This window comes from Rhipicephalus microplus, chromosome 10 (assembly GCF_043290135.1).
Source record: "Rhipicephalus microplus isolate Deutch F79 chromosome 10, USDA_Rmic, whole genome shotgun sequence".
In the NCBI taxonomy this organism is placed as follows: domain Eukaryota; kingdom Metazoa; phylum Arthropoda; class Arachnida; order Ixodida; family Ixodidae; genus Rhipicephalus; species Rhipicephalus microplus.
In genome coordinates, this window is record NC_134709.1 from 84,680,902 (window position 1) to 84,698,070 (window position 17,169).

General features: G+C 47.2%; 1 protein-coding gene across 1 annotated transcript; it reads left to right on the plus strand.

Annotated features, from left to right (window-relative positions):
• The first annotated feature begins 1,716 nt into the window (after window positions 1–1,716).
• Window positions 1,717–16,897, plus strand: LOC142774461 (cytosolic endo-beta-N-acetylglucosaminidase-like). The gene is made up of 5 exons (XM_075874806.1): window positions 1,717–2,113; window positions 4,081–4,238; window positions 10,285–10,393; window positions 12,575–12,765; window positions 15,944–16,897. Exons 1-5 carry the CDS (start codon window positions 1,850–1,852, stop codon window positions 16,275–16,277), a joined length of 1,056 nt encoding a protein of 351 aa, XP_075730921.1. The 5' UTR covers window positions 1,717–1,849; the 3' UTR covers window positions 16,278–16,897.
• The last annotated feature ends 272 nt before the right edge of the window (window positions 16,898–17,169 follow it).

Here is a 17,169-nt window from a genome sequence, read left to right on the forward strand (position 1 = left end):
ACCAATTGATGGGTACGTTTAACGCTTTTGCGCTCCTCAGGTACCTTCACCCTGAAATCCGAATAAGGCGTAAAAGCCATCAACAAGATCAAGGGAGCGCATCTAGTCGCCAAAGTGGCCTCTCAGCTGGCCCGCGTCGCCGCTCTTCACAGGTTTGACGGCTGGCTGGTCCGCATTGTCACTGGTATGGTCAGGACCCTGCTTTCTTCGATATTTCAATACATGCAGAAACACTCGATTCTTAATCAGGCAGTTTAGTTGTACCGAAATTAACTTGGTTTACATATATATGGGAGAAGGACAGGCTTACTTTCGCTTGGTACCGCTTGACAGCTTCTCCTGCAGTCGCAGCAGGTGCCTCGAGTTTGATAGAAGCAATCTATAGTTAAACTCTTACGTGCGTTTTTCGACTGTTACATTGACTCCACTGGCGCAGCCGATCTAGGGTAGGGGAGAGAGCAGGCATGCCGGGGGGCTTGAACCTCCCCCGAAATTTTTGACTTTGGGAAGGGCTCACAAAACAGACACGGAAGGTGCTCGAAGACGCCCCCACCTCGAAACTAATTTTTAGTGACATGGGCGCCTTCGTTCGACTTACTCGTTATACAAAATTAGCTTTGTTCAGGTTCGCGTTAGCTATGTACTAAACTACAGACTCGGAGTTCTGCAAGAAATGATTTCGGGAAAGCCTAGTGCTACTGCCTTGCCTTGGTCGTCGAACTCACTCGCGAGTTGACTCACTGGGAGCCACTCAGCTCCAGAACAAGTCATGAGTCTGAGTCTGAGTGAGTGCGGGTGAGTAATGATTTGGTGAGCTTGAGTTCAAGTAAGTCCGGTTGAAAACGCTTTCTTGGGTGGGAGTCCTGCTGTGTCCGCCTCCAGAAAATTGTTCTGTGAGTCTGAGTCCAGTCAGTAAAAAGTGCGATATATACTTTTTGGTTGAGTGTGAGCAAGCTCGTCATTGTTTGGCCGGCTTGTGTTGTTTGGTCATGCGAACGATGGACGGCAAGTGGAATTTCTGAAACTACATTGTTATAAAATAAGTCACCTTGCAATGTCGAACATTCATAATTCCAAGAAAAACATTGATAAATATACGCATGCGTATATTCCTACGCTGTCTTGTCCTGTTTGAGTAATGTGGTTATTCGAAAGATTCACGAACTGTACCAGTGAGGTAAGAATGTCTAAATCTACAAATTCATATGCATAACCAGCTTGGCAATGTATTATCACATGTGGAGATTCCCTCTAGTACGTTTTGTGCAGAAGACATTATGGTACCAACGTATAATATACAGTGCTCGAACATACTTCCTGAGTAATTGTTCTTTACCCAGCCTTGAAGCCCTGCACAGTCACAAGTATTGGAGTCGGAATAACGCCACCCTTACAACTAAAGTTGGGCCTATAAACAAGAAATTCACGTACTTACAAAATTGTTCTCGTCAAAGGAAAAGCAATTCGACCCCAATGCCCGACTTAGTGGTCTGAGAGTGTCGCTCACGCTTTCTGCGTTGGTTAAGTCGAACTTTACATGGTGCATCGTGTGTGCTTGCAATATGCATTCAATCAAAGCTTGAAACGACCGATGTTATGCGCACAGTCGTTCGTATTTTTTTTCTTTTTTGGCAAGGTTGAGGCATGCACCGATAACCGAAGCAAGTTATCTGTTCAGGAGTAGATGCGCAGGAAGACAGATTACGCTATCGTGAACTGATCTTGAAAGCAAAGCTCTAGAATCCTCCAATTCGTCTTATGTTTTCGCAATTCATACACCACCCTTTATCGGCAGGATTGCAGCGCAGGCCACTTCGTCATCGGCCTCCTCGCTGCCTTGACCGAAGAAATGCACCGCGCTGTGGCCGGTTCCGCCGTCATCTGGCAGGAGAGCGTTCAACCCGGCGGAAAAGTCGAGTCGCAATCTGAACTCAATGACAGAAACTTGCGCTTCTTCGATTCGTGCGACGGAATCGTCTTGAACTCCAAATGGCACGAGGACTCGCTCATTGAATCTGCAGAGTCGGCCGGCAAACGCAGGGGTGACGTCTACGCTGGGATCGACGTCCTCGCTCGGGGCACGTGCCACGAAAGCGGCTACGAGATGCACAAGGTAAGCGTTGACTGGAGAGCAACGATGGCGGGTTCAGTGTCTCGGAACACAGTGTGAAACAGTCAAACAGTGCCTTATGCTTTCGCTTAAAAGGGCCCTGCAGCACTTTTTTTTAGCATAGTCAAAAAACGTTGCCGATCGGCAGTCGAGGCTCCGGAGAAAACGCTTGTCAAAAAATATAGCACCGCACGCTACCTGGAATTCAAGATTAGCTATAAAATTGCTTTCTCTCTCGGCAAATGACGACATAAGCTCAAAAATTACTCGTCACAGCCATTGTGTGAGCCATGGGTTGATTTGCGCATGGCACGCTCGGTCATTGCAGGGGCCCCCGTTAAAGGCCATTGTCCAAGCACGCGCGCGTGATCGCGCTGGAGAGTCGCGTATTCGACTAAAAAACAAAAAAAGGGAGGGGGGTTAAGGGCACGAGGATTGCGTGATGTATTTTCTTGCCCCGTGCCTACCCTCCGTGCTTAGCCATATGTAAAATCTAAGAGTGCACTTTTAGATTTTACGTATGGCTAAGCACGGAGGGATGGCCACTCTGGCAAAAAGCGGTGGTGCTACGTAGCTTCACGCCGGCCGTAAGATGGCAAGACATCACTCACTGCTTCAAAGAAACGAGCGTACCGCAGTTATCTATTACTGTACCCGTTCTAGTGCATTATACGCCTACGTGTCTTTGCGACTGCGATTATGGCTTTCGTAGCCGGCGTTATCGCCTCGCTTGCACGTGGTCGGGTAGGATCTGACATGAATCGGATGCGAGAGAAGTGCACGTGGCGTCGACGCCACGACAACGTTGTCACGCTCCGTGTTTATGAGTATTTCAGACGATGACGAAATACGGACAGCAGCAGGGAGACGCGATATAAGATGTGCGATAACGTTCCCGGCGTGTGTCGAGGTCTCCGCTTGTTTCGTCTGCCTCTCAGATTGGCTTCTGCTATAGGTACGAACGCCATGATTACTTTGTAAAGTGCGTATTGCATTCGTCACTGAAGACTCAAACTAACATTTGTCGCATTGTGCCACCGATGTCGGCCCACATTTTACCGAGCGCCCATAATCTGTTGGCACGGGCATGCACCATCGCGTGGGGCAGTCTCTCGTATTCTACGCCCTCCCCTTCTTTTATTTTCTCTGATCGCATTGGTAATGTTCACAAAGCGTACAATGGTTGTTGAATGCCTGCCTGTCTTAAAAAGAATTCTGTTCTCAGTCATCGCAACGTCTTGTTCTCTGTGCATCTTCCCCGCTAGATCATTGTCTCGTGTGTGCCGTTATTCGTTGTCCAAGTAACAGACACGTTATACAATACAGCACACCCTCACACCATAAACCCGCGCGGGTTTCTCCACTAGATGAGGTGAGGTTTCATCGCAATGCATCCAGCACCCCACCCTCCGTTTGGTAGAGTAAGACAGAAAGTAATCCTAATCTTCGAAGCGGATGCGAGATCGAAATGGAAGTGCTGACGTGCTGCTCAACACTTTTTATCTGCAGCTTCCCCGAGATAGGAGTGTGAACTATAGAATTCTACGAATGCAAGATCAGATTTACTCCATCACAATTATCGTGAATAAACTTCCAAGCCCATAGCACTGCGCATTATTATCTTTATTCATAAATTTATTCATGGTACCTCGAAGGTCCCACATGGGGCATTAAATGAGGGCGGGGTGGGCGAAAAAATCGGTGGATCGGTTTGGACCTCATGACTTGAGAGACGGTCTTCGATAGCAGCTTTGATTGGATCAATTTCCGTGTGAAGGCGATATCTAGAGGAAGGACATTCCATTCTCCGGTGGCATGCGGGAAAAGTGGGCGCACTTCTCAGATACGTGCAGGGGGGAGGGCACAATGCATTTACCCCCTCCCCCGTGTGCACGCACATGCCTTACTCAAGTGAACTAACTCGAAACGTTGAACTGCTGCCAATCGACGTCTCTTAACTCTCTTTTCAGGCAGTCGCCATAGCGCGCAAATACGGCCTATCTGCTGCCATATCCGGCGCAGCATGGTTGTACGTGGAAGATCGCCTTGTCCACCTAGACCCACGCTTGATGAGGTCTACCATCCACGGCACAGACTTCACGCTGAATTTCAGGCAGAGCCAGTGTCAGTAAGTTCTGAAACGTTGTTATTTGCATCACTATGTCAAATAGTTAGGCTAGGGCACCTCTCTTTAGCAGGTCAATTCAACGACGAAGCTGTTTATGGCTCAAGTAACGCCATTAGTTAACGCCTTGAGTAGCCTACAGCACGCAAGTATTAAATGTGAATATGCATTTATTAGTCGGGCTATGTCAGGCGTCTGTCGGGATCCGTCCACCGCCCTCTCCCATAGCAACGGCGGCGGGCTTGCGCGTCCCTAGCAACCGGAGCCCCCACCATGTGACGCTTTCGCGTCGGCAGCTGTCAGCAACAGCTGCGGGCGGGCGCGATAATCCTCGCCTCTGGCAACCGGAGCCTCCTTAGCTTGAACCAACGCGTCACCCCCGGAAAATCTTTTCAGGCCTGCGCCCAGCAATTTGACGTCATTTCCGGCCGGCCGACTCTTGGGGAAGCCGCAGCGGCAGCGAGCGCAGCGCGGGCGGCGGTGGTGACGGTTCGGCGGCGTGGTGTTGACGGTGTTTCACGTTTGTTGCTTTCCGTTGTTGTTTTGCGGCAATTTCGTTTCCGTGCGTGATGCTGGAGTGATGCGACAATGCCGAATAAGTGTTGTGTACCCGGATGCACCGGCAACTACAAAACAGGAAAGAAGATACAAGTGTTTTCCTTCCCTAAAGACGCCGACGCTCTCAAACAATGGCTACGCGCCATTCCTAGGAAGGACTTCGTGCCGACTTCGTGCACTAAGGTAAGAATTTGAGATGCTCCTGTTCTTAGCTTGTCGTTGCTTGTTCGGGTAGAAATCACCTATGATGGGAAATACTTGAGCGTGTGGCCGCCGGGCCTCGCGAAGCGCTGACGCCAGCAGCGTTCGCAGCAAGGATGGTCAGCTGCGCTTTGTTCACTAACAGTGCCGTGGTGTCGTCCATTCTTGCAAGCTCTCGGTGGAAGCGCTTCGTGGAGTGCGGTGACATCACGCTCCCGTGTTTCCTTTCATGTTGCTTGTACCGCTTAGCGCAGCGCTTTTATTTAGATGCTTGCGAAACGTAGGTAGACTTTGTTTTAGCTACACGGACTGTAAACGCGGTCATGCAAACGGGAGCGCATTTTTTTCTTTTGAGAAGTGGCGTCTCAGACGTTCTTGAAACGTTTTTGCAGGTGTGCGCGAATCATTTCGACGCTTCATGCATTGAGAAGACGACATCGTAGACGGATCCAAGGACAGGGAGAGTTATTGAAGTTGCACTCCCAGTACCACGGTTGCGTCCTGGATCTGTCCCAACGGTATTTTCCGGCTGTCCGTCCTACCTATCAGTACGAGACCAGAGCACGAGAGAAACCCCTGACGCCAAGAGGAGCCGACAAGAAGCCTCCCAACTCGCCCGTGCTGTAGAAAGAAAAGTCGCTGGCGTCATATGAAGCGGAGCAAAAACGAGACCGGTTTTCGTCCCTCGAAGAACTAAGGGCTCGCCTGCAAGGGGTGTCAGTGTCTCCAAAGTGGACTGTGATTCATAAAGAAGAGTGCTCCATGTTTTTGAACATTATCGACTATCGTGAACCTTGTTTGAATGCGTCATTGACCGTGTTTGCAAACCTTGAAGTCTTTGCCTGCTATCAAGGTTCACCAATCAAGAACCTTGGTAGCGCTGTTGTACCAGACTCAGTTCAAAAAGTAAGTTCCTTGTTGGAAATTTTGAACAACCTGTCGATGCTGTCTGAGGAGCGCTGCACTTATTGCCACCTGGCTCAAGCAATACATTCCCTTGTTTGAGCCTTGTTTCCAGTTTTGTATCTCTTTACAAGTTGTTAGCTTTTAAAGGTGCTGTACTTTTTTCTTTTTTTTTAACTCGAACTGCCTCGGTGCCCACTGTAGCAGTTGTACAGTCCGTTTTGGTACCTAAGCTGTGTACACTTTCCTTGTGCACTCTGTGTACAGACATGTTGTGCACTGTGATTTGTTTTTTTCTTAGATTTTTGTTTGATTTTTTCCCTAGGACATGCACCTACCTGTGGCAGTACAATTACTTTTCTTTCTGTCATTTATCATGCTGTGGACCACAATTTAGTCACCAGTGTTCTTTTGTATTGTATTTTTTGGCAAGTGTTTGAACCTGATACCTTGTGTTGCTACTGCTACTATGATAAACGAATGGTATGTTTTCCTCTAACCTACAATTTAAATGAAAGTGTGCTTTTTCTGTTCCAAAGCTCGGGGATGTTTTTGCTGTTACAATCTGTTTTGTTTTCTGAGTTCTATGTGGCAAGATATTGTGTTTTGTACTTTTGGCATATTTTCAGCATTAAGGGCAACATCTTGTGTTGCCTGTCGTCTGCCTGGACCGAGAACAATGTGCACTGTGATATTTGTACAGACGGCGTCTGGCTGTGATAAATAAATACGCATTATTCCATTCACGATATTCATTATTTCTTGATACCTTGATAAGTTCCCCCGCAACGGTGGCTCAGTGGCTAAGGCGTAGCGCTGCTGAGCACTAGGGCGCAGTTTCGATACCCGGCTGCGGCGGCCGCATTTCTGATGGAGGCGAAAAGCAAAAACGCCCGTGTGTACGAGATTTCGGCACACAATAAAGATTCCCAGGTAGTAAAACTTGATCCTGAGCTCTCCCCTACGGCGCGCTTCATCGCCTGCGTTGCGTCGGCGCGTTAAACCATACAATCAATGGATACCTTGATAAATCGTGCGGACATGGTGTCAAGGAAGCTCGCCCGAGTCGGTAGGCGTGAAGGGCGCTCGCGGCTGGCGCAGCCACCCAGCGAAGGGCGGCCGGCCGGCCGGCGCGATGTGACGTCGTCGACGTCACGTCACGTGACGCGCAGGCCTGAAAAGCTTCCGGGGGTGACGACCAACGCCTCCTAGGAGGCGTTGCTTGAACATGGCTTGCCACCGCGTCCATGCAGTGCGTTTGAAGCGCGTTTGTAGTGTTTGTGCTACCAGAGTTTGTGTAGCGTTTTCTTTTTATCCGTGCACGCTATAGCTACTAGAGCTGGAAACGCGCACCACGACAGAAAAACGCCACGTGTGGCAAATGGCGCTATTGGATGCACGGTGTAAGAAAAACATATAAAGCATTATTCTTCTAACGCTTCGTTCTTTTGAAATGAACAGATTTTATTTCTGGAGAGAATACAGAAAAACGAAGCGAAGCTATAGGCCATTCGGCCGGACGTGGCTTCGCTACGCGTGCGAAACCCCATTATGAGCGTATGAAACCCCATTATGAGCGCTACGCCATTCGTTCGCATTTGTTCACGATTTCCTTCGGGAAGGTGGGGGCATTTTTTGTACCCGCAGTCCTTATGCCCAAAGCCAATTATGCATTGAAGCAAAGTGGGATAAAATTGCGAAGTTCCTTTGAAATAAAGTGAATATACCATAACTTGATATCTTCTGAGTTTCATTACCTCCAGTTTAATATTGCCACAAGGCAGTAGTGGGATTGGGGCATAAAGCGGTAGAGGGTCCCTGCCTGAAAGAATATGTTTGTAGCAATAATTCCTAAAATACAGGTATTTTGTGCAGTTTCCCTAGTTTGTGATTTTTTCCCCTATAGTTTCTGAATTAAGAAAAATAATTCACTCAAAACGTTGCTTTTAGTTGCTATTTAAAGGGAATAAATGCTGGGTTTGAGAACAGCACTGTTTTTTACCAACCTGCTCTGTTATTTCAGAAATCACGAAACTCGCTGAAAAACGTTTTTCGCCGACAGAAGTCGTGTATATTTATTTAGGTTGAACGACTTTTTCATTCACAAGAGCAAGTTCGAAACCATCGTTATTGAGCTAATGCCTTAGTCCACAGTGAATTTCATCAAAATCGGGAATCGTGAAGAGGCGTCCCATCTAATCTGGACCGATATTATCTGGGCACACCAACTAGCGTTTTTGTACAGTTACGTGAGATACGATGCAATAGAGTTAGCGGCCAGACTTACTTCGTATAACACCCAGCGCCTTACCAGACGAACTGTCGTCGACAAGAGACTAAATATACGTTAAACGCTGGGGCGTAAAGCTCATAGATGAGGAATGACTCACGGTATTCTCTGTCATATTTTGCACGGAACCCTCATTCGAGTCATAAGAAAATGCTGTCAGCCCGTGCACGCGGATTTGGGCGCACGTTAAACAACTCCAGGTGGTCGAAATGTCCGGAGCCCTCCACTACGGCGTCTCTCATGATCATATGGGTGTTTTGGGAGGTTAAACTTCACGTATCAATCAATCAATCAATCAATGAATCAATCAATCATTAATTAATCATATTCCAGTCATAAGCCGTTTAGGTTCTGAAAAGAGTGGTCGGGAAGTGAACGTGTCCTTAGATTGATGGGATGCTTCGGAGGGTCAGCATGAAGTTTATGATTGTTTAAGCACAGCGTCAAATACCCTTTTGTTTGCCCCACGAAATGTTTTTTTCTTTTTTTGTATATCACGCATTCAATCATGTAATACATTGTTAGTGTCGCAGACGAAGTTGCGCTTGACTAGTAAACAAAAGTTGTCAAAGCAGTACTAGTCATCTCTTGCAACGTACACTTGTACGGGAACACTTTGTATTGCTGTTTTCGGGAACAAACACATCAGATAGTGCCAGGACTGCCTGTTTTCAATTATAATAACGATGAGGATGACGATGATGATGTATGATTTGATTGATTGATTTGTGGGGTTTAACGTCCCAAAACCACTATATGATTATGAGAGACGCCGTAGTGGAGGGCTCCGGAAATTTCGACCACCTGGGGTTCTTTAACGTGCACCCAAATCTGAGATGATGATTTATGATAGTACGTCTTGGATAGTTGCAGCCTTGCGATACACTTCTGAAGGCGGTTTTGCAAAGTGGTTTGGAGGCGTTCATGTTATGATGTTTTTCAGTATATCAGAAACACACACCCCGCTGCGGTGGTCTAGTGATTAAGTTGCTCTGCTGCTCACCCGTAGGTTGGCGGGATCGAATCCCGGCTGCGGCGGCTGCATTTTCGATGGAGGCCGAATTGCTGTACGCCCGGGTGCTCACATTTAGGTGCACGTTTAAGAACCCCAGGTGGACGAAATTTCCGGAGCCCGCCACTAGGGTATCTCTCATAATCACACGGTCGTTTTGGGACGTTAAACCTCATATATCACTCGATCATCATCAGGAACGCGCAAAACTAACGCAGAATGTGTTCGCACAAGATTTGTTTGAGATGAGCTGTACGCTTCAAACTTAAGTTCTTAGAAGTGCATAGCAAAGTTGTGTGGTCATAAACATACATTAGCACCTTTCATTGCGTCGTCAACGAACTCTGGTAGGGAATTTTGTTTGACCAGAGTACTTAAAAAAAAAAACATTGACTCTCCCACCCCCACACAAATGTTATATTCTTCGCCAGTTCCACTTGTTTCTGTTGTACTAAAAGCACAATAACGTTTTAATACAAAATGAACCGTCGCAGAACCATTTGTGCCCAACCGCCTAAAGCAGGTGTCTCGATAAAAAGAAATTGCATACGATGAATTGTGGGTTATAATGCTCTATCGCCTGCCGCTGTGAACGTTTTGAACAACGATCTGTTCTAACATGTTTTGTGAATGTGACTACATTGTTTTCTTCTTTGACTGCAACCCCCCTGCTGCAATGACCACTAGGGCGATGCTGGTATATAATAAATAAGAATAAATAAAAACATAAACGTAAATAAACAAATAAATCATCCACTCAGTGGAGACGAATAAATAGGACTTGACATTTATAGCTCTTAATATTTCGAGTATAACGCATTTTCTAATGTAGTGAGCTTCAGTTCAGTTCAGTTCAGTTTATTTTTACTTTGGTACAAAACATACATGCTTACATAAACATACAGAAGGAGGTCCCAGAGCACTTGGCTGACGGGGGACCTCCTGTCAGAAAATGTGATAAATATGCAGAAGTAAAATGCAGCAACGTGGAATAAGTTATACAAATAAAGGTTGTTGTTAGATGCGACTTCGTTATGGCTGGGTTCAGCACTGTTCTCGCTCTGCATCGTGTCCTGTCGATGCAGGTTGTGGGCCCTACCCGAGAAATGCCGGCCACAGTGGCGTGTTACCACGCTGCCGCTGTCCACGACGTTCTGCCAGAGATTCGGCACCTCTCTCTACAAGAATGGCCGAGTCAGTTGAGCGCGTTTTTCGAGGATTTCAAGCTAAATCTATGGGGCGTGATTACAATATTGACCTGAAGAGCTCTAAAAAGAAGCAGTGACTTGGTTTATATTGCCGTACTACACTCTGAGAAGTCGAATACCGTATGTTTCACTCAGATGAGTTCACTATTAGCAGAGAAAAACAATGCGCTAGTTTCACTTTTAAACTTCGTGCCGACATCTCCGCGCTTGACATCAGAAGTTTCAAAATGTATTTTTTAGTATTTTCGCGACATTAGCTCGATAAAATTGTCTGAAAATTACGCGTATGCTAGCTGTTTGACATCCACAGATGGCAGTAAACTTCATTTTGATAGATTATTGTCCTTTTACACCACGGGTATAGAAAAGGGGAGGGGGGGGTCCAAATGAGTTCCGGTCAGTGAGAGGCAGGTTTGTATAAAATAAACTTTTGTTTGTGGTGACGGAGGGGGGCGCCTCTTTCTTTGGAGTGGTTACTGCTGGGTGTACAAATTACTAGGATTGATGGTGTTCTAAAGTATTATCACGATGACCATAAAGAGAAAAACCAAAATAGAAAACGGTCATTTACTTTTCACACGCTGAATCGACGTGTTCAGGCTGTCGGATCGGCAGGCTTACTCTATCTGAAATTGTGGTTGATCCTTCTAATATTACAATTAGCACAACATACGAAAGTGAAACGCGTCTGCACATAAGTAGTTCAGTGTTTATTGTACGTTGATGTTGGTGTGTAGTGTGTACAGCACCCTTAAACGTTGGTGCACCCATGTGGCTGCCGGGTGACACATCTCCATCACAACAACCGCCAATCGTGGAACGGGTTTTCCCTAAATCGTTCTTCAAACTAGCGGTAGTTGCAGCAGACGGTACATCATTTAAAGGTCGGGGACCGTTCTGTAGATGTGCTCGGCATGCGGCCCCGTCTTCGCAAGTGCCCTGTTGGTGGGCCACTTCGGTGAATGTGCGATAATTCGGGGTCCTGCCTCGGTGGCCACAAGTTGGTCTGCGATGCGCTCAGCTTAGCGAGCACGAGAGGCAGAGTTCTCAGCTTGAGCCGCAAACGCGCGGAAGCTTCCCGCTCCCTCCTGCCGTGTCCCTTGCTGCACCATAGCCTCCAAGATTGTGCAACCCGCCGGCGCACGATCTCGGAGGCCATGACTGCACTCATAGAGTTTCATACATTAATACCTAGAGGGGAATCTGGCGCTGGTGTCTACGTGGACTGCTATAGCAGCGCTTGTACCCGAACGGGAATTCTGGGAAGTACAGGCTTCGGATCCGCTTCGGATGGATTGCGTTCTTGAAATTTTCGACGCTTCTTTTCCGAGTGTAAAACAGAACAATGTGAACCTATATATAATTGAAAATTGCTTCATTTGTTTGTATGCCAAGTTTATTGCAAAGAGTTTTTGTGACGAGGCGGCAAAAGTGAAACCTGGAATCAGGGTATGCATTGCTCTTTCATTGCGTTCTAGATTTGGCATCAAGATTTAATGAAATATTTTTAATACATTTGAAAACAAACATGCTTGTTTTTTTTCTCAAAAGTAAGCATTATGTATATATGGAAGTAACTGTACAGTATTAAATGAGGAACACTTGACGTTTCGTTTTTTAGCGATGCTAGGTGCGTCTTTTCGAATGGTCTGCCTCTAACGCACCTATGGTTTTGTTAGAGTCGGCAGAGCGTGATGGTGCGTTTGCTTGGCTTCGTCATCATTTTGCAGTCAATTTAAAATGAGTTTAGGCCAGACGTGGTCGTGACAAAACATGAACTGGATGCAATATCCTGCATTGGCATGAGATGCTACATCTATGCTCAACGGTGAGTGGACAACGCTTCGTTTGAACTGTCAAATGGTCAAGTGGCACGCCCTGCTATGTGCCTGTGGCGTAGTTTGTTGCGCGCCCTTTGTCTGTCGCCAAAGACCGAGGACCGAGGGGTCATAGATTTGAATCGTGGGTCTTCCAAATTTGCGAAACTTTTCCTTCTAGCTATGCTCTTTGTGTTCTTTTTGTTCATGTATATTTTAACAACGCCATATCCATGATGGAGATACGTCAGTGAAGTTTTGGTGGACCCCGGCATAAAACACTTTCATGTTAAAAAATTGGAACCTCTGGTGTGTTTGGTTGCGAAACCTCTTTACTATTTTTTTTTCAGGTCATCAAATCGGCGCCTTGGTTCAACCTGTCAAAACAGGAGCTGCAGCCCCGATACCAAGGCGGCAGGCTTTGCGGAGGCGGCGGGACGGCCATGCTGGATACAACGCTCTCGTTCAGTGGTGGTGGTTGCCTGCGTTTGGAGTACGACCCTAAACTAGCAACAAAACCAAAGGTCATCCCGTACTTCAGGTAAATCTGTGGCACTTGTTTCGGGGTTACTGCAAAACTTGGTGGGTGTCTATATATTTGTATATTACTGGGTGTCCCATACAACATAGACCGACATTTTGAAAAATACTGGTTTTAGGTACGCACAGCTACCGCTAAAAAGGCAATTCGTCAATGAAACAAGAAGATGCGTGAAAGAGCGAGTCAGGAAACTGCCACAAAAAGCCAACAAGAATGCCGAAAAAAAGAGCCAAGCTTGTGGCCCTTATTAACTCTTGCAGGTGTTGTGAAGCACGATTCGAACACGTCGATGTTTGAGCGGCTGACCCGACGATTGCGGGATCCGATTCCGGCTGCGGCGGCATATATTTTTGATGGAGGCGAAAATGCTGTAGGCCCGTGGGCTCAAATTGGGGTGCACGTTAAAGAATCCCAGGTGGTCGAAATTTCGGGAGCTTTCCACTACGGCGTCTCTTGTAATCATGTGGTGGTTTTGGGACGTTAAACCTCACTTATCAATCATCATCAAACAAGTCATCATCAAACAAGGAGCTTAGCTGTGTCGCCAGTTTTGCAGACAGAAATTAGCGCATTTCTTCCTTTCCTTCATGAACCACTTACTACTTGCTATTGTTTCCAGCCACGATGCTGCGGCACTTTCATACACTGATATGCCTTCTGAGCAGCGCCAAGACGCGTTGATAGTCTCTGTAGTAGAGTTTCTGTCTCAGCGACCACTAGGTACCGCCCACTAGTTCACTGCGACGCGCAGCTCGACATTTCACTATCCGCGATGGACCCCTGTAATGTCGCAACTTTCTAACAGCCGCCAATGCTTGCTGGTGATTCCTCGCCACCTACAGGCCGACATCTGCACTTGCTTTCACGCAGATCTTCATTGCGCCCACGCCAGTGTAATAAAACAAAAACGAGCCCCGCCGCGGTGGTCTACTGGCTAAGGTACTCGGCTGCTGACCCGCAGGTTGCGGGTTCGAATCCCGGCTGCGGCGGCTGCATTTCCGATGGAGGCGGAAGTGTTGTAGGCCCGTGTGCTCAGATTTGGGTGCACGTTAAAGAACCCCAGGTGGTCGAAATTTCCGGAGCCCTCCACTACGGCGTCTCTCATATTCATATGGTGGTTTTGGGACGTTAAACACCACATATTAATCAATCAGTGTAATAAAACGAATGCATGCCTCCGGCTGCGGTAAAACTGGCGCGCATTGTACCGCTTTGTCCGACAGTGCATATTAGTTCGTGTTCCAAATGTCAACGCCGGAAGAGCCGATCGCACAGTGTCAATGGACATCTGCAGCCGTCGCTTTGCTGCTGCTGGCCTTTTGAGCATATTGGAATTGACTTGTGTGGTCCCCTTCCCTATAGACCTGACGGGAACCACTGGATGATTGTCACTATTGATCAGTTGAAACGCCACGCTGAAACTTCTGCGCTGCCAAAAACTACATCACGCGAAGTTGGCTTATTTATCACTCATGGTCTTGTTCTTCGCCATGGCGAGCCTCGTGAGCTGCTGGTCAGTGTACCACTGCTATTTATTTAATAAACGTATTTATATCTCACCGCTAGGCGTGCTATCAAAATTATTACTCACTCAGACCTTCTTAGACCAAGACTCGCGGCTCGATCTGAATCTTAGTCGACTCATGAGCCATGACTGAATTTTCCGACCTACGGACTATAAAAGGCGAGTTTGTGTAACGGGTATTTTTTAAAGGTCTTCGGACACCAAATTTGAAAACGCGAGATGCTTTTGTTGAAGCATAACTGCTAGCTGACCTAGTTGGAATTGATGAAATTCTTTGTCCGTGTTTGTTAAGCGCAAAGTACTTCCATGTCTGTGTTGTTTGCGAATTTTGAATGCGGGGACATCTCTGACCAATTATGAGCGACGACTGTTGCCTATACATGATGTTTTTCTTTGGTGTTAAAGTGAGGGTGACGTGCTCGTCTGAGTTATTGGCACCAATCGACAACTTCTCTGGTTGACGAAGACAGAGGCACCGGAGGACGTTCCACGAGTAAGGCGAGTAATGTGGACGTCTGGGAACACTTGCGGGGCACGTACAAAGCTCCGACTCTCAAAGCGCCTTTCGCTGCTTACGACGGGAATGCATTTCTTTTTTTTCAAAGGGGAACCCGCCCAAAACATCGACATCGCTTCACTATTTACTATCTGCGAGTCCCCCAATTTGAAAACGGCGCGGCGCGTTCAGCATCACAGCTAGAGCGCACGTAATCTCAGGATATTCAACTGTGTGGCGCTAGTTTCTTATGGTATTTAGGCGGGTGTTCTCAACGGAGTCGAAACCGTCCCGAATTAGCGAAGATGTATGATGTGTTAGAGGATTTACGATGTGTTAGTTGTACGATGCGTTAGAGAAGTTACGTTTCAATTTAGCAATTACCAGATGCAAAGCTGCAAACCACTGTAAGAAAGGCGTCCTGAGCACACAGCTGTCTTCAGTTTACAAACGCATTCCAACTACAATGGTTTGCCTTTCTTTACGCGCATAACATGAGAAGCCACAAACAAGGAGCACCCCAGTCGTGGCACGCTCAGCCTCGTTCAATCTGTGCAGCACGATCACATAAAGATTTGCCGATTTCAGCGAGAAACAGACGTAGAGGGCCTATTGTAAGTGTGCATACGTGAAAAACAGACTAGCAAATAACATTGAAGCTCAAAATAAGCCCACAACTCACCAGCTATAAAACCGCGGTGACTTCTATTTTGTCATGGTGCGTGTGACGCCATATAATGCATGACATGGAACTGTGGCCTGCTAGCAAATCAGCTACAAAACGTGGTGTAGTGTGTTTCTGCAGCACCCGATGGCGCTGGTTGAGACGCTTATTTCCAATGGCAAGCTGAACGACGCTGAGATAGCTCGTCCGCACGCTACGCCACTGCTGGCGAGCTACCAGAGTTGACCGACTATCCGGCCACTTGTGTGTTCTATAAAAATGTCCGAATATAAACCAATTTCAAGACCAATTCTGGTAAAATTTCGCCTGCTTGTAGTGTGAAAGCATAAGAATTAGCCCGTTGAGCACGTATTATTATCGAAAATAGGGTGTCACGGCCCCTCTAGGCCAACAAGTTGCAACCGTCATCCCAGGTACAGCTATTGTTGTGCACAATCCCGCGCAATGCATGTGCCCTCACAAACTTCTGCAGGTTGTTCGACTTCGATCTGCCGCTGGACTCCCTCTGTGTCAGCTACACGTACACGGACAAGAGCCGAGGCAGCTTGGCAGGGCACGACATCAGCTTGACGCTGAAAGTCAGGGAAGCCGCTGGCAACAAGGCGGAATTGACCCTGGGTTCGCTCATCTTCGTTCCGCGGGATGGAAAGTACATCGTGGAGCGCGACTTCACCAGAAGCGCCCAAGGTGACGAGGGCCAAGAACAGCGCGACTGGTGGACAAGGTTTGTACATATTGACGCGCGTATATGCCAGTGGCGGCGACAGCGAAGCAGCGCGAGTGTCCTTGGCCTAGGGTGGAGATGAAGAAGACGTTGCAGTCTTTGTCCTGTGATCGATAAAGCGTATTTTTTCGAGGTGCTTTGTGTGCTCGACGATTCCGCGTCGTCACAGTATATACAAAAAAGCGCTACGCCTGCGCGGAACACGCAGAACACTGGTGTGGCCTTCATTTATACACCGAGGGCGCCTACCGCAAGTGCAAGTCGAAGTATACCCACCGCGAAAGCAATCGTAACCTTTGTCGTGGTATTCAAGCAGCCACTATACGCGTGTCTAAGGCAATATTGTCACCTGCATCAGTGCATGCTTTTTCGACGGTGTTATAGATAATGATTATTATTATTAATTGATGAGCTGGCTACTAAATCACAATATACAGCAAGAAGTTTCCTTAATGTTGTCATGGCGATTATTACAATGAACGGAGGAACATAGGTAGAGACAGCTTTTGCTTCGTCATATGGGGCTTCCAGTTGTGCATCTTACATCCACTGTCAAGAGCTCTGCCCACTGGCGTGTGTCCTAGAGCTCTGTCCTCTTGTGCTCTCGTGTCTAACACGCGCGTCTGCTCAGCCGTTTCTTCTTTTACCGTAAGACGCTGTACCTGTTCAAATATACGACGAGTTAACTCGCCCACTCTTCAACACTTGAGTACTGGAAAGAGCGCCGCTTGCCGACGCTTGGCTGCATAATCGATCCTACGAACTCTGAACGATCTTTCCATTTTCGTTAATTCGGCAATTAGCAAAGATTGAGCCCTCAACAGCGTGTTTTCACCACTTGATTGTTTTCAGCTCGCTTACAAGGTATCGTATATTTTCGAGCACCACATGTAGAACAAGCGTTGCCACAAATTGATTCCTGGCATCAGTACCATCACCTTTAGTTATCCTAATCAGCTGTCGCGAGGAAACTG